This window comes from Thunnus thynnus, chromosome 11 (assembly GCF_963924715.1).
Source record: "Thunnus thynnus chromosome 11, fThuThy2.1, whole genome shotgun sequence".
Taxonomy (NCBI): domain Eukaryota; kingdom Metazoa; phylum Chordata; class Actinopteri; order Scombriformes; family Scombridae; genus Thunnus; species Thunnus thynnus.
This window is the reverse complement of record NC_089527.1, coordinates 32,011,415-32,029,270: the sequence shown is the minus strand read 5'-3', so window position 1 is coordinate 32,029,270 and position 17,856 is coordinate 32,011,415. Positions and strand designations below refer to the sequence as shown.

General features: G+C 41.9%; 2 protein-coding genes across 2 annotated transcripts in view; both read left to right on the top strand.

The window, feature by feature from the left end:
• Positions 1–9,928, top strand: part of itprid2 (ITPR interacting domain containing 2) — a 51,557-nt gene extending 41,629 nt beyond the window's left edge. Inside the window, exons 17-23 of the mRNA XM_067602601.1 lie at positions 7–864; positions 1,803–1,862; positions 2,237–2,361; positions 2,473–2,578; positions 3,006–3,071; positions 3,296–3,625; positions 4,852–9,928. Of these exons, the coding sequence (XP_067458702.1) occupies positions 7–864; positions 1,803–1,862; positions 2,237–2,361; positions 2,473–2,578; positions 3,006–3,071; positions 3,296–3,625; positions 4,852–4,959 (1,653 nt within the window). The 3' untranslated portion in view covers positions 4,960–9,928. The remainder of the gene's footprint in view (positions 1–6; positions 865–1,802; positions 1,863–2,236; positions 2,362–2,472; positions 2,579–3,005; positions 3,072–3,295; positions 3,626–4,851) is intronic.
• A 671-nt stretch (positions 9,929–10,599) lies between these two features.
• Positions 10,600–17,856, top strand: part of cwc22 (CWC22 spliceosome associated protein homolog) — a 16,030-nt gene continuing 8,773 nt past the window's right edge. The window contains exons 1-12 of the mRNA XM_067604485.1: positions 10,600–10,705; positions 12,335–12,391; positions 12,504–12,727; positions 13,000–13,325; positions 13,666–13,920; positions 14,059–14,187; positions 14,490–14,658; positions 16,009–16,062; positions 16,194–16,329; positions 16,583–16,789; positions 16,928–16,990; positions 17,081–17,173. Coding sequence (XP_067460586.1) covers positions 12,337–12,391; positions 12,504–12,727; positions 13,000–13,325; positions 13,666–13,920; positions 14,059–14,187; positions 14,490–14,658; positions 16,009–16,062; positions 16,194–16,329; positions 16,583–16,789; positions 16,928–16,990; positions 17,081–17,173 — 1,711 coding nt within the window. The 5' untranslated portion in view covers positions 10,600–10,705; positions 12,335–12,336. The remainder of the gene's footprint in view (positions 10,706–12,334; positions 12,392–12,503; positions 12,728–12,999; positions 13,326–13,665; positions 13,921–14,058; positions 14,188–14,489; positions 14,659–16,008; positions 16,063–16,193; positions 16,330–16,582; positions 16,790–16,927; positions 16,991–17,080; positions 17,174–17,856) is intronic.

Here is a 17,856-nt window from a genome sequence, read left to right as displayed (position 1 = left end):
CTGCAGAGTCCCAGTCCTCCTCCTGATTGGTCACCAAGAGGCCAAGCCCTTTCCTGGAGCACCCAGAGCGTTCCTGATCTCTCCTCCAGTCAGCAGCAGCTTGGCCAGTTCCAACAGAACATGAGTTCCAACCAAAACCAGCAAAGTTGGAATTCAGGACAGATGATGTTCCCTTATCCTACCCCTACTCCTACCCCTAACCCTACAGCTCAGTACTTAAATCCAAGCCCCAGTCCCAGCCCCAGCATTAACCCAAACCCATACCCCTTCACCCTGAACCCTCCTCCACAGTACCCCTCCCCTCTGCATCCGTATGCCAGTCTTCCTAACCTCCTTCATCACCACCACCCCTCCCTGAACCATCATTCTAGTCTCACCAGTCTCCACCAACCTACAACTCCTCCAATCCCCCAGCACGGCAGCCTCTCCAACTTGCACCAGCCCTCTTCCACAGCTCCTCATCACATCAGTCTGGGCAACCTGCATCCAGGAAGTCCTATAATGCACCACCAGGGCTACAGTTACCCATACAGTCATCAGTTGCCTTACCTCACTCCTCACAGCCCACAGTTTGCCACACCCTATCTTGGTTACCATGGGTATAACATGAACCCACACCTGGCATTTCCTCACCCTGTCACACAGTTGACCCCAGAACACAGCCTCCACCGGGAACACACTCCTCCTACCCCGGGCTTCCTCCCAGGCCAGGCCTCAGCCCTCGGCCCAGGTCACAGCCTTCACCCAGGTCTTGCTCCTTCTGCTGCTCCAGGTCCAGGCCCCAGCCATGGCCTGTCAAGTACTGAGATGCAGCTGAGGAGAGTTCTGCATGACATCAGAGGAACAGTTCAGAGTTTGAGCCAGGTTAGTCGTTTTCAGTCCTAGTCTTGTTGTTGCTCTAGCTGTAGTCTATTGTGGTTGTAGTCCTACTCTCTTTAAATGAAAACTAGAACAACTTTGATTATGTTTTCACAGCTGTTGCCATCAGTTGTATCATTTATGACAATAAAGTACTCACAAAGTAATTGCTTAGATCTTAGAACAAGGTGACATCACTGAAAATAGCGAATGAATGGGACAACAAACAGGAGCAGTCGGGTTGTAAACAAGCTGACTGGTTTGTCAAATTAGGTACCACTGTATTTAGAGGTACAACAGAAAGTGAGCACACCAGTAACATCGCTAATAATCTCTCATTGCACAGGAAAATCGTGAGTGCGCACAACTACGGCAGGTACTGTAGGTCAATGAAGTCCAGCCTAAAAGGAAATATTGGACATTTTGGGAAATACACTTATTCAGGGCTAATAGTTTCCTGTAGTCTCAGCTGGTTGCCTGGCAATTGGTCTGGATCAATAAATAGCTTGGCACATAACCCCACATAAATCAGTGATTTGACTTTTTTTTACACTTCTGTTTTTTGCAGATTAAACAAATGAGATATAATGTTAATTGGTGAATTTTAGAGTTGCAGATAGGTGAATTGTGTTTGCGAGATGTTTCCAGTCTTTGTGCTAAGTTAAGTTTGTCGGTTACTGGTGATGGCTTAATATTTAACATACAGATATGAGAATGGTATCAATCTTCTCATCTAACTATTTTCAGGAAAGTGAATAAGCATATACCCCAGTATGTCAAACTTTTCCTTTAAGCTGTAGTGGATATTTCGACAGTTTGGGTTGTTATTTTACTGTTTGCCTTCTGTATGATTGTCTGACTGCTCATGTTTGTTGCCCTGGTTTAGTCCAGGTCAGCTCAAGCTTATCCATTCTTGTCGTGACATCACTGTCCTCTCCATCTAGAGCCGAGCCGACACTCCAGACGTGTTCAGTGAGCGCAGAGCACCTCTGCCCAGCCACCCGGTACTGTCATCCCGCATCACTTCTTTATTTTCCATCAGCTGTTGGTCACTTCTTCACTGTGTAACATTCTGTAGTCACAGTAGTGAAGTTGGTGTTAAGTTTTTACTTAACTTGCATGACACAAAAACAAAATCAATCAATCAAGTTCCCTTTGAAGGCAGAATATATTACGCGAATATAGTGTTATAGCTGTATGCAGATATAATTATTGACATACTGTACTAGCATTGCATTACCTAAAATATATATATACTGTTAGTTAGTTTGCAGTACAATGTATTCCATCAAGGAAGCAGGAGAGTGGACTGCTGTTATCATCATCTCTAAAGTGTCTTTCTTTTTGTCTCTCTGTCCCTCTCTTGCTCTTTTCTCAGTCTTTGGCAGAGTTTCAACAGAAGAGGCGGAGTCTGAACTTGTTCCGCAGTCAGATGATGGACCTAGAGCTGTCAATCATCCGACAGCAGGCTCTGGTCTACAAACACCTGAGTCCTGCTGACAGGTGACTCATACACACAGACAGATATGTGCCCCACAGTAATCTAGATTATGATAAGTGATATTAGGATACAAAGTGAACCTGCTGTGTGTGTGTGTGTGTGTGTGTGTGTAGGCTGGAGATGGAGCAGCTTCAATCTCTGAGGTCAGCAGTCAGAGAGGAACTGCAGGAGCTGGAACAACAGCTGGAAGACAGACTGATGGAACACACACCACACAGGGTATATATGCAAATACACATGCACACTCCCTCACACACACTACAGGGAGCTTAAATGGTTGAAGGTCTGTGAAAATACCTGGGACAAGATGGAATGAGTCTAGGACTTCATCATTCTGTCCCTAGTCTTATATGTTGTGTTTTAAAATATATTAGAGTGTTGTCAAGAAACCATAACCTACATACACATACAACTCATACTATACACACAACTCAAAATATAATTACACAACACAGGGTATATACACATAAAACACACATTATAAAAAAGCAAAACACACAGCATACATATGCATGCATTTGACTGGTCAGGAGTCATTTCTGCAGTAGATTTTTGAGAGCTTTTTGAGACATTTTATGTGATTTGGAGCTAAACAGATAAACATGATGTGATGTAGTAATGTTGTTAGTCCTGCTCTCTTCCTCAGGGTCTCCATAGGGACAGCAGTATTGACAGTCTGTCCACTGCCTCTGCACTGAGAGCCATGGAGCCGGTCAGCGCGCACACACACACACACACACACACAAACATACATACAGTACAAGTCAAAAGTTTGGACACACCTTCCCATTCACTTGAATGACAAAGTGTTTTCGAACTTTTGACTGGTACTATACAAACACACACACACACACACACACACACACACACACATTTGTTATACAACGCTAATAATGCTAGAGTTTCTTAGTGTACGATCTTTTCCTGCCTGTCCAGGTGTCAGACCTCCTCAGAGAGCAGCTCTTCCTCCAGTCAGAGCTCAGCTATGACGGCAACGCCCCCTCCACCAATCCTTCCTCCCGGTCCTCCAGTCCAGTCAGAGGAGAAGGAGGCTGCGAGCAGAGACAAGGCGTGTACCGGGCATCAATCAACATAACCCCTGTCCTCCCTCCTCGACCCAACACACTCACTGAGGAAGAGGAGGAGGAGGAGGAGGAAGGAGGGAGGGATGGTGGTGGTGGAGGAGGGGGAGGAGGAGAAGTACCAGAGGAGGAGGGAGCAGCAGGAGAAGTCAGAGTGGACAACCTGCAGCAGCTCATCAGAGAGGTAACAGTTTGTCAGCAGTTTTATCTCACAGTAAAAATACTGGTACATTTACTACATATGACATATGTTATTACCTACTGACCTATGTACATATGTCAGTGCCTAATGTTTTATGTGTGTAAATGGGAAAACATTTACAAATACAGTCAATGTCATGGCACAGATAGCACTGGTAAAATGATTGGTTGTTAAGTCTAGGGGATTAGATTATTATTCAGTGTTAGTGTTGCAGGTGTGGTGGGTCTAACTCTTTTTTTGTGGACAAAGACAACACTCCATAGGACTGTCTTTCAGCACAGACATGGCAACAGCATAACCAACATGCAGTTGTGGAGAAACAAAGCATTCACAGGGCCTGTCTTATAGAAATGCTTTCTGTGCCTGTGTTACACCATGAGTCACTAAATGCCCCACACTCACCAAAACTGTTCAAAACTGTTCACTCTAGTGTTGCAAGCTACACCACAGCTCTACCACTAAATGTTTTATAGCAGCCTGGTGTCATTTGTGTGTAATGGCAACATATCTGTCCTGCTGCTGTCAGACGATGCAGAGATTTATTGCAAGTTCTGTGACTACCATTCTCAGGGATCCTTTGAATGAACTGTTTGCTCCTCTCCTCCCACCTGTGCACCGTTCACTCTGCACCGGGCACCAAAATACCACACACACAGGCAAAGCAAATTTCTGTCTGAGCGCTGCTTGTGCTGGTTGTTGCACTGCCATGAAAATAAGGCCCAGTATGTTCACTGTTGCAGAGTGTGCAAACTCAATATTTCAACATATTGACGCTCATAAGAATACATTAGCACTTTAGGAAACATTGCAAAATTATTAGTGATTATTATTGATCATAATTACATAATAACAAAAGCAAGAACGTACACAGTACTACACAGGCAACAATCCAGGTGATCAAAGAAATTTAAGAGCTGTTCAATGTGAGGAGTGTGTAATATTAGCAAAGAGGAAGTAAAGCAACAATATACTTTTAAGTTTTTGTTTAGTTTCAGAGAAATGTCAAACACAGTCCAATATCTCAGAAAATTCCTACCACCAGAGGACTGCAGACCATACAAATGTGACAAGACATTGTATATTCCAAAAGGCATAAACTACAGCATTTCCCACAATGCAGCTGTTTAAACAGGACATGAGTGACAACTGCAGTGTGTTAATGTTCCATCAGGAGCTGTTTGATCAGAGATCTTTCTGTTGTTTTCCAGATTCGAGAGAGCGTGGCGCAGGAGGTCCGACGGGAGATCTACAGCGAGCTGATGGCTGCAGTGTCACCACGGCGATCACCCCTACCGGCTAGACAACACCCCTTGTAGTCACGGCAACACCTTCAGCCTTAGTAACCACAGCCTGAACAGCACTACTGTCTGTCTGTATCACTGTATAGCACAGTAACACTGTCTGTGTGGAACACTATGTGTCTGTAACACTGTATGTCTGTAACACTGATGATGAACTGAACACATCACCTGCATGTTATTAACCCCAACCACCCCATCTGTGGCCCTGCCCTGCTGTTTCCATGTCTGGTTGGTTCTACTGAGGCATTGTGATGCATGCTGGGAATACCAGTCTGGACCAGGATATCCCCATGAACCATCAGCGATGTGTTGTCTTTTTCTCACGTCCATTTCTTATTTCTAACCTGTTGTGATCAAAAGCCAGGCCTTAAACTATTACCACTGCCAGTAATACCACTAGTACTGCTAACAGTACTACTGCCAGTACCACCACTACAAATTGATCAGGGTTAAATGTAGTCAGTAGTGACTGTTCAGTACTACAGCAGCTCCGTCCACAGCTGCGAGCCACCACTGTTAAAGGGTTGGTTCACCCACATTACAAAAACTTCCTCTCTTGTTGCTGGTATTATTTATCCTGGTTTTGAGATATCCATCACTGATTCTCTCCCTCCACCTCAATACAACGGTGAACAATCAGATTTAATTTGTGGTGTTCACAGCATTGAAAACATTGCACAAAAAATGCAGCAAACACTAGATGTAAGTGAGGAAATGTCTTTTGGTAATTTGGCTGAACTGACCCTTTAACATGTTATCAGAACAACAGATAAGGGACCAACTTCCTTATAAAATACTATAAATACCGTAGCTATCTTTTAACTATGCACTCATGCCTTTTAGTAAGGAATTACATTCCTTAATCCTTAAGAAGAGCAGAATCAGCAGAGGGTCAAACTGAGTTTTTTTACTCCTCAAAGTTACTCATTCCATGCACATTTCACCTTTCTGTAAAAATGTTCAAAGAGGGTTTTAAGGTATACAATTATGGGATTATGATCCTGCAACTGTCTACATTCCTTCATCATCATCATCATTGTCATCATCATTGTCATTGTGCTCCTCTTCCTCTTACCTTCTCCACAGTAGAATCTGTCACTTTCTGTGATTTCTTTCATGTGACATTGCCCCTTGCTGGTCAGTTGATCTGCCAAAGAAAGTCATGACTGTACATATTTAGCTCATAATTAACTTTTTATTTTCAAGTGAGAAGCTAAAAGCCCCAGTCTGACACACAGGTGTTATCAGTTATTTTAGCCAATGAGCTAAAATAACAAAAGTCCATTATTAAGATCTGTAACAGCTGCAGAGAGACCCCAGGTGAACTGTACGGTATGGAGTCCTATAGACAGGATGGGGAGAACCCCACTAATGTAAGAAATGTTTAAATAGATTTTTTTTCACAACATTTCACATTTTATTTATTAATTTAACTGTAAGTATATTTTCGGTAAGTTTTATTCTCTACATTATGACCTAAATGTTTCAAAGCCTGAGGTGCAGAATACTAAATCCCATTAAGTCTCATTTATTTTGTTTTGTAGTCAAATGTGAAGATAATTAGCCTAAATGTGTAGTTATACAATGGAAACTTCCATGCATGGAGTTTATCTCCCAAATTCTCAGAAACATTGCTGAAGACATTTTTGTGTCTTCAATGGTAGTTATATCCTTGACTATAAGACAAAAGCTGTGAATGAGGCAGGACACCATGGTGAGCCAACACCACTACTGTACAGCTGTTCATTTTCCTTAAATCAATGGTGCTATATACAGGCATGTACACGACACTTTGTTTGAATCAGTCTACATTAACAGATCCTTTTATAGCAGACATTTTGACTTGTCAAAGCAGGAAAAGCACAAGTTTAAATAACAACAAAAACAATGGTCTCCAGTCCATTAATTGTCCCAGTAAGCCATGTCAGTGAGTGAGCCTGGAACTGGCTCACCTAAATGCAATGCAGCCATCATTAACGTTATTATTTAAACCTGTACTTTACTGCTTTGACAAGTCAAAATGTCTGCTGTGAAAATGGTCTAATGCTAGCTAAGGCTTATCTGGGCCTTAACCTAACCCATTGTGGAAGTTCATGAAAATTTAAGCTAAAATAAATGAGCAACGAGCCTTAACTTAATAAATGCTGTTTTAATTTAAAACACTGATATTTTGGGAAATCCTCTTGAAATGTCACTTTGACATCACATCTCCCACTTCGTGAAAACAACTACAGAAGTGTCAAAATGTTGCCAAAATGACTGCAAAGCCACCATTGCTGGCAGTAATACAATGCATTCAGCTCATCTAAAAGCAGCTGTACACTATGTTGTTAATGAACCGCTCCAAATACTTAACACTGCTAAAGCTATTTAAAGTATGTGACTATAATGCTAGCAGTGAACACTCCCAAATAGGAATAACATGAGGTTTTCCAAGCCTTCCTGTTCTGCTAACACTGTTTGAATTTAGCATTAACTATTTTACCCAGAAGCAGTTGATAGGTAGGGCCTCCAAAGCTGTCTCATTTACATGTTCACGTTCAAAATTCAACCGTAATACATTGTGAAATAGGTGTTGCTGGAAGCTTTATGTATAGGCTTCTTGTTGGGCTAGCTGGCAAACTCACCTGTAACATGCTAGCTAAGCGGGAAAATGTTAGCGCTAGCCAACCATAGCAGCCCATCAAGGTAGTTGGCTTGCTAATGTGGTCACTATACAGACAAAAAGATAATACAGTTACAGTTTCAGGGGTGTATTTGTATAATTGACTCCTGTGTGATGACTGACCATGCTGCATCTGTTTTGTGGAGCCGTTTATACTTCAGGAGGGCAGGGTTATATAAAACTGGAAGGCGGTACATAGCTAATATGACAGCTTCCTCACTTTTGGACTCTTGATCTTTCAAAGTCCAGCACTGTCAAGACTCTTTACGACAGCACAAATTCACATGTCACAGTTTGAGGTGAAGCAAAAAAATCTGTCCGGCTAGTCGATTGACAGAAAATTAGTTGTCAACAATGTTAATAACTGATTAACTGTTCAAGTCATTTATCATGGAAAGATTCCAAATACTTGCTGGCTCAAGCCTCTCACGTGAGACTTTTCCCCCATGCTATTTTATGTCATCATGAATTGAATATCTTTGTTTTTAACTGTTAGTCAGACTTAGACAAAAACAAGACATCACCTTGGAAATTGTGACACTTTTCACTATTTTGTGGCATTTTATAGACTGAACGATTAATAGATTGATAGAAAAAATAAAAGTCATGACAGATTGATTGATAATGAAAAGAATCGTTAGTTGCGTTAGGACAGAGGTGGAACATGCCAACCCCACTATGAGACTTTTGAGATGCTGCATGGTCACTGCATCCTGCTGTTATTGGTTGACAAATAGCTTCCATGCTAACTGCTGCTAAAACCACAATGTCTCCTTTTTATATTTTTATTAACCTCTTCAATAAACAAGATACAACATGTAAATCAGACATCTTTGGAGCTAATGGAAAGTGGGTTTTTTCTGTCTTGATGGAGCTAGGCCCTGCAGTTACCCCCTGTCTCCAATCCTTGTGCTTAGCAGCATCCTGAACAAGAGTTCATAAAATGTTTGACTGTTGAGTGTGTGTTGGTTGGTACCGAGCAGGTGAACAGGTCAGCATGTGATGTCATGAAGTTATGTGGCGGTCAGGCTTAGATGTCAAAGGTTACTCTGCAGCAGCGGGTTTCGGTAAGTTGTCATGATGATAGTGATGATGATGATGATGATGTTGATGATGATGTAATGACTGGTCAGAGGGAGGAGCTTAGTGACCAGACCATGTATGGGTGAGCGGGCAGTGCTGCCCAAATCGTGGCTGTGTTAGCATGTTAGCTCCACACTGTCTGATGACAAATCTGTGTGCAATATTATGAACATCTACACTGATTACTGAGATTATTCTTAATAAATTATCAATAAATCCCTGCTTACATTTCACCTGTGAACAGTCATATACCTGCACATCTAATACAATTGAATCTGAAACTTACTAGTTTTATTGGGAGAAACTGAAAGAAAATCAGATTTTTCCTCTTCCTCTTTGCACAGAACTGATTGATTAATTTCTCCTTAATTGCAAATGACCAATTACTGAACATCTGTTTTCTAAAGCGTTAAAGCCTTTTTGTAGTGTCTGTGTGGTCACACAGGTTTCTGGATATACCTTCAGTTATCAAAGCCCGAAAATCAAAAACCTTGGAAGAGTTGCGGTGAAACAAGCATTCGGCGCCTGCCATTGCTGTGGCCATGATAGGCTCAGAGACCTGTCAATCAAGGCAAACACACACCCTAAATACCTCTTTTAAATCCTCTTAATGGAACAATGATTCTTGGATAATGGATAATTTCCACACAAACTCACATTAGAATTGAAATTATCTACTGAAAGCTGAACTTTGGAAAACAAATGTTGACTTTGTGTGCGTGGATGTTCATTCTTGACCTTTGGGTATAATATATGGTAAAGAGAATCTAAGCTCAAGGTCCACTTATTAATAATTATGAGCTTTCAGGCACATCTCACAGTCTTTATCCAACAATTGGATAATCATTTGTGAATGTGAATTTCCTATTATGTGAATGCTCCAAATCATTACTAAGTGGACCTTTGATCTCACTTTATCTTCACCATTTATTGAATGTGTGTTTGTAGATTTTTTTTTTTTTTCATGTTCACTGATCACAAACTCTGCTCTGCTGGACCATCACTCACTGTGAGCTCTGAGGCTCTACATGTTTTTTTTTGTTTGTTTGTTTTGACTGATCAAGGATCCTTCACACACTTCTAATTACACTTTACTGTCTGACTGTTGGTGTCTTTTAATTACTATTGATGTCTATTAATGATAATGTGTATTTTGTATTGATGTCTTGTCCGCGGGATGCAGGGATGGATCACTCTGTAGAGATAAGAATAATAAAGATGTATTTATTTTTAGTACAGCTGAGTGCTGTCTTACTTGTGACGTGTGTGTGTGTGTGTGTGTGTGTGTGTGTGTGTGTGTGTGTGGTGTGTATGATGGAGGGAGGAAGGAAGGAAGGCTGTTAATCACATAAATACTGAATCTTCATAAGACCTTCCAGTGAGTTTTTGCTGTAGTTTCCAGCCTTAAACCAGCACACAAAGATATAGAAAGTACTCAGAGCTCAAACCATAATATAATTATAAAATGTTATATATTGTTATAGAGTAAACTACACTTCGTCTCACATTTCAACTCCTTTCCGTTGGGTCTTCAACAACTTTCAGCACTTCCATTTCAACTGAAACTTCAATGTCACTCAGTTGGTGCTTACACTTAAACTGACACTCAACTGAAACTAGACTGAAACTTGAACTTCTTTCAGTGCTTCCATCTTTCAATATTTGTATTTTTACTGCTACTGCTCTTTCACTATATATTTCAACTATTTCAAATGCAAAATTTCAGCAGTAAGCACAGAATATCTAGCCTTTTTAAAACAATTTACAATTTTACAAACTTTTTCCATCGATCATTCCTAGTTTCCCTATCCTTACTAACAAGGAACTAAAAACACAACATCCTTGGAGGAGGTGATGTTGATCACCACCAGGGGGCGAGTCCTCCGTTCAAACCTGGCGATGAAATCCGGAAGTGACCCCTGACTTGCAGGAAGTATTGAAGGTTATTGTAGGAAGTTTTCCGCCATAACGGTACTGATTTACCGGAGGGACGAAACGCCGGAAAACAGAACGGTAAGACGATATAAACGCTAAAAATAGACAGAATAGCAAAAGAAGGCAGAATATCTCTTCAAATACGGTCGGTTTCAGCGACCGACTAGCTGATAATTAACTGGAGGTAAGGTAGCATTAGCAGACGAGCTAACTAACTCACCCAAACACACATGGCCATAAAACCCAGACGTTCGTTGGAAATAGTTTTGTAGTCACAAGTAGAGTATTTGTTTTAATAACTTGGTCAAAGTAACCTTACATGACTAATTTAGAAGTACGGACTTCTTTTATAGTTGACATGAGTATCAAATCCGGTCTGAGATACGTTCACTTCACGTAGTGTTGGTGCGTCTTGTCAGTTGTCTACAGGTTTAACTCTTTAAAGCATCACCTGAAACTCTCCAGGCATCTTTTAAAGGGTCAGTTCACCCAAATAACAAAACAAGCCACATGCTGGTAATTTATCTATCTGCCGAGGTTGTGAGATATCTGTCTCTGACATTAATATTGAGACAGAGCTGAAATATAACATTTGAAAATCTCAAACAGTAACATGTCCTGATCTTTGCTCATGAACAATGTGATAATGATCTGAAACAACAAGACAAGTCTGTCTTAAAACAACAGTCAGGAGCCCAAATGAACAGTGAAACATGTTTTTCTTGCTGTAATCATTCCTCCTGTTCATACTGACCATTAGAAAATCCCTTCATAATGCACTTGCAATTTAAAATTCACAGTCCTCCTTCTGTGCAAAAATGTATTTGAAAGTTTATCTGAAGCTAATATGAAGTTACAGCATCCAAATGAATCAAATCAAGCAGATATCTTTCAATGTTATTCTTTTTGTTACTACACTTCACCACAGCTCAACAGGAAAACTATTAAGCCAAAAGAGTGACAGTTAAATTTTGGCGTTGAAAACAAAACCTGAACTGAAAAGCGAAACATTGGCATTGACACATTTGTGTTGGAAAAAAAAGTTCAGCTGAAAATAAAACATGGGCATTTAAAAAAATTACAATCTTATTAGGTTGTTTTATTTGATATTTTTTGCATTGCGATGTATTTTTCAATGTCAATCTTCAGATTTGTTTCTTCATGTCTGTGTTTTTTTTTTATGGGGTCAGTTTTTTCTCAGTGTCACTGGTTTTCAGTTTCCACTTTCCGTCAGCGTTTTGGCGTAGAGAGGAGTGCCCTTGCTGGGCCTACATTACCCAGTATACCTTGTGGTCCAACAATACTCTAAGGCAGCGGCAGAGATTTTGATCCAGACTGTTGTAATTTTCGCTCTAGGACTGTTAATATGTCACTTTATTAAGATTTTATATTCAGAACAGATGAAATCTAACACTTAAAGCTGCCACATTAGTTTGTCTGAATGATCAGTGAAGCTTCATGTTTTAACTGGACAGAACAACAGAGCTGCCTCTGTGGCTCTATATGTACAGATATCACTCCATTTACATAAATGTAACAGATCAGTCTGTATTACATTTCTGTTTATTTTATTAAGCTACATAACAGTTTGTATTTTAATCATAGCTACTTACAGACTGGATAACATAATTTACTGCATCTCTCTGTCAATGAGGTTATTTATTACACATTTTTTATCATCTTAAAGCTGTGTGTGTTTTGTTTCAGATATGGACTCTCCAAGCAGAAGCCGCAGTCCCAGTCCTGCTCAGAGAGAACACAGTGGTGAGTAAAACCTGCTGTCATTGTGCTGTATTGTTGTAGTAACTGTACAAGTAGCTGTAGTATTTATACCCACCTGATATCCTAATGCCGTTCTCTCTCTCTCTGTCTTCAGGACAGTCAGAGGAGGAGTCCAGTCCAGCAGGAGAGAGGCCCCAACAGGCTGACTCTGTTGAGAAAAGCCCCAGAGAGAGGTCGTCCCTTCAGACCAGTCCTGCAGACCGTCCCCCCTCCAGGAGCCCGGCCTCTAGCAGCTCAGACAGCAGCAGTAGTGATGATGATGAGGATGAACATCACGGGGCAACGAGGAAGATAAGGAGCAGCGTGGCTCAGATCAAAGTAAGGAATGCAAACTTAAGTTTTACAGTAGGCAGGTTAACACAGTGCATGTAAATAACCTGATGTCTCTCAGTAACCTGATTTCTTGTAATCATAGTCATTGGTGCAAAGGTGTTTTTATTAGTGATGGTGTTGAGGTTGAATGTGGTGTTGTGAAGGATGAACTTCAAGTTGCTATCGAGGTTGAAGTTATTATGTACAGTACAGTTGAACATTTTGGGGAAAAAAACAGTAAAAAACACTGCTGACACTCTGTTTGTTTGTTTTTACAGAGATCCAGATCCAGGTCCAGGTCCAGAGAGCGAGACAGATCCAGCTCCCGAGAGCGAGACAGATCCAGGTCCAGAGAGCGAGACAGATCCAGGTCCAGGGGACATGACAGATCCAGATCCAAATCCAAATCCAGAGAAAGAGACAGATCCAGGTCAAGAGAGCGAGATGGATCCAGGTCCAGAGGGAGAGACAGATCCAGATCCAGAGGGAGAGACAGATCCAGATCCAGAGAGAGAGACAGATCCAGATCCAGAGAGCGAGACAGATCCAGGTCCAGAGGGAGAGACTGGGAGCGGCAGCATTACGACAGAGGACGCTATGCTCGGTAACACACAGCTTGTTGAATATGTTCAAGATTATATGAAACCATGTTTTTTTCCCAGTTTATTTATATTTTAAATATCTACCAACACAATTCTTCACAAAAGATTCTTAGTAAAAAAAAAAAAAAAGACAAACTACAAATGAAAAGGAGAAAAAATAATAAAACTAAGAACCTATAAGAATATTTCATTTTGATCTGTGTCATATATCTCTAATATTCTTCTCTAAAATCATTTCATAGGACATTGATTTAGTTAACAGCCAGGCTTATAATGAAAAGCCTGGCTTGAGTGTGCCCTGCAAACTGAACCTGGAATTTAATTTGTTTTTGTCTCACCCAGGGATCGCTACAACGATCGGTATGATGACAGGGACAGGCGCTTTGAGCGGCGGACCAATCGGGACGCAGAGTTCGATCACAGGAGGCGGGGTCGCTCCCCTTCCCCTCCGACTGACAGGGAGCCGGTGGCGGCCGATGAGCCGCCGGTCAAGAAGAAGAAGGAAGAGCTCGACCCCATCCTGACGAGGACGGGCGGAGCTTACATCCCCCCCGCCAGGCTGCGCATGATGCAGCAGCAAATCAGTGACAAGAGCAGGTAAATGTGTGCTTAATTCTTTCTTTTATAGGATTAGACATGATCCCGGTGTAAATCCTGTATACTTCACATTCCTGCTGATCACTTCCTGTTACCGTCTATGTTAATGTTACCAATAATTCCCCACCCACTGTGCAGCCTGGCCTATCAGAGGATGAGCTGGGAGGCCCTGAAGAAGTCCATCAACGGTCTGATCAATAAAGTCAACGTTTCCAACATTGTCAACATCATTCAGGAGCTGCTGCAGGAGAATATCGTCAGGGGGAGGTGAACTTTAACACACCAACACACATCACTACGACACTCAGTATTCAAATAAAGCATCTTCTACAGCAGTATTAGTAGCTTTAGCAGCTACTGCTTAGAATGTAGAAGTGTTATTTGAACTCACTGTTTGATTTCTTTGTGATGAGTAGAAAAATGCATAATGTAAATATAATTTTGCTGTTTTGTTTTAAGTCCCTTCCCCTGATTAGTGTGATTGGTTCAAGAGAAACAACCAACTTTTCTTGACTTGCTTGTCTCTCTGACATCCTGTCTGTGTACCTGTCTCCTTGTCTGTCTGTCAGGGGTCTGCTGGCTCGCTCAGTGCTGCAGGCTCAGGCAGCATCTCCTATTTTCACCCATGTATACGCTGCTGTCGTTGCCATCATCAACTCCAAGTTCCCTCAGATCGGAGAGCTGATCCTCAAACGCCTCATCCTGACCTTCAGGAGAAGCTACCGTCGCAACCTCAAGGTACCTGTCTGTCTGACCACCTGTCTGTTTCCTCATCTGTCTGATAGAGAGAAGTAGAAAACACACACCATACAGTTGTTGATTAGTGGATGAATAGATTATGAATTTTGAGCCCTAAAAGACACAAATGAACATGAGCATAGCTCTATTTCTGTGATGGTGCAACAACCAGCTCATCCCATGCTCTTACAGTTTGGTATTTTCCTGAACTTGAAAGTAGCTGTGTGTGTGTGTGTCTGTGTGTGTGTGTGTGTGTGTGTGTCTGTGTGTGTGTGTGTGTGTGTCTGTGTGTGTGTGTCTGTGTGTGTGTGTGTGTGTGTGTGTGTGTCTGTGTCTGTGTGTGTGTGTGTGTGTGTGTGTGTCTGTGTGTGTGTGTGTGTCTGGTGTGTGTGTCTGTGTGTCTGTGTGTGTGTGTCTGTGTGTGTCTGTGTGTGTGTGTGTCTGTGTGTCTGTGTGTGTGTGTGTCTGTTTGTGTGTGTGTCTGTTTGTGTGTGTCTGTGTGTGTCTGTGTGTGTCTGTGTGTCTGTCTGTGTGTGTGTGTGTGTGTGTGTGTGTGTGTGTGTCTGTCTGTGTGGTGTTTTGATGCCAAGCACAGAGCACATTGTGCACAGGTGGGAGAAGAGGTTCATTCAAGTGAAGCAGTGCAAAGCCAGTTGTTGGTATTTAGGTGGAAATTTGGTGGATGTTGTGCTGAGAATAGATGTCTCAGAACCACGTCTGTTTGTGGCACAACGTCACTCGACTGGCAAATTAAATACTCAGAGCAAATACACAAGAATAACAGATTAATGCTTCAAATGTAAATAAACATTCAAACAGTTTCATTAAAGGCTTTCCAACCAGTAGATGTGTTCAGCATAAAAAAAAACTTTTAATGTGGTTAAAGCAGAAACCTCTATAAATTACTATGAGTGATTCTTACATTATCTGTTGTCCATAGCTGATTTATACCAGAATATATATATATATATATATATATATATATATATGAGAAGCTTCTCCTTCACTTCACTTAATGATAAATCTGCAGCGTCTGATTTGAGAAGTGCCAGACAGCAGAGTCATTTCTCACAACTGTCTTCATGAAACCACCTGAGAATGACACCAGGCTGCTACAGAATAACCACACACACCTCCACACACATCAGACTGCTTGATTATAACTCGCTGTTCTTCTTGTTTATGTAGGAGACATTAGATTATCGGGGCTCATCAGTCCTGTGTGTCATGGCCTGCTTTCCATCTTGTCAAAACTTAGTCTTTCAAAGTGTTTCTTGAAATCTGCAATAAGTGTCCTGTTGTTGTTAGTTTTAGTGATGTATTAAAACCAGTCTGTCTTTTGTTTTTCAGCAACAGTGCCTGACAGCCTCAAAGTTTGTGGCTCACCTCATCAACCAGAACGTGGTACGTCCTGCCGTCTGACTGTATTACTGATGAGGGGTTTCAGTGTTGATGTTCAGCTCTAATGAGGTGTGTTTACTTCCCTCTCTCTCTCTCTCTCTCTATGTTTCTGCTCCGGTGTCTCTCGCCCACAGGCCCACGAGGTTCTGTGTCTGGAGATGCTCACTCTGCTGCTGGAGCGTCCGACCGACGACAGCGTCGAGGTCGCCATCTCCTTCCTGAAGGAGTGTGGACTCAAACTGACCGAGGTCTCCCCCCGAGGAATCAACGGTACACTTACAGATACAACTGTTCATTCACAGCTATCATTGTCCCCCCTAGTTTGAGATGAGCCTCAGTTAGAGCTGATATGACTGGTTGATCAACAGGGAACAAATCATTGTGATAAGTACAAGTAATGTAATAATCCATTTCAGAGCCACTGTTAGGATCTCAACTTTAACTTCAACTTTAACAAACATGCTTTGTTACAAAGCTGTTGTTGTATCAGCAGCCAACGTGTCTCTCTTTTCTCTCTTTTTAGCCATATTTGAGCGTCTCAGGAACGTCCTCCATGAGTCGGCCATTGATAAGAGGGTCCAGTATATGATCGAGGTGATGTTTGCCATCAGGAAGGACGGTTTCAAAGATCACCCAGTGATCCCAGAGGGCCTGGATCTGGTGGAGGAGGACGACCAGTTCACCCACATGCTGCCGCTGGACGACGAGTACAACCCCGAGGACATCCTCAGTAAGACACAGAGAGAGCTCTAAAACTCTGTCTGCAGTCTATATTAGAAACTGAAATCTGTTGATGAAATGAACTGTGATACATGTAGCCCTAATCTCTGTCTGTGTGTGTGTGTGTGTGTCTGTGTCTGTCACTTAGATGTGTTTAAGATGGACCCAGACTTCCTGGAGAATGAGGAGAAATACAAAACCATAAAAAGAGGTGAGAACGCATACAGACGTCGTACTCGGACCATCTAATCAGCTGTCACTTCCTTCACAGTTTAACCAATCAGATTTGACTTCCTGTCAGATATCCTGGACGAGGGCAGCAGCGATTCAGGGGAGGAGGGAGATGGCAGCGATGAAGATGAAGATGACGAAGATGAGAACGAGGAGGAAGAAGGTAAGTGAGACGGGTCGACATGCTGACCTTTTCTTTCTCAAATTAAAGGCTCATTCTGCTGATTTTACTGCTCAGCCTGTGAAAACAGTTGTATAATGTCCACTGATGATGTTTTAGTGATGTCATCAGGGGGTGGGGTTTGAAAGACGTCTGTCGTTAACAAGCAGGGAGGCGCTAATGAAAAGATACTATCTAGTTACATTATAGAAAACATAGGATCCAGTGTTTTTGATTCATACTAGGGATTAAAAGTCAGAATATCTCATCTGATGCCTCCCTCACCACTCAACGGGGGCTGGAGACGGGAGACTTTCGTGTCCTCACACAGACAGCTGCTCTGATGACTTCCCCCTGTCCTGTGCATGAGCATCAACGCCCCCTGCTGATTGGCTGGAATAGTGTTGTTTGGCTCACTCTGAGCCACTGTGTTTACATGCCCTTTAACAGAGCCAGGGCAGCACACACACACACAGAAGGGACAGCTATCAGACTATGAGAAGATACTCGCTGAATTGGACAAAAAGTGTATTGGATTAGAATCATTGACTTTATCTTTGATCTGTCTCTAACAAGTCCCACAACTTTATGAAAGTGCAGGTCTATATCACTGGAGTATAAAAAGTCAAGTAGTTCACAAATCAAACTGACCTTGTCATAAAGCTTAAAGTTAGGAGGTAGAAAGG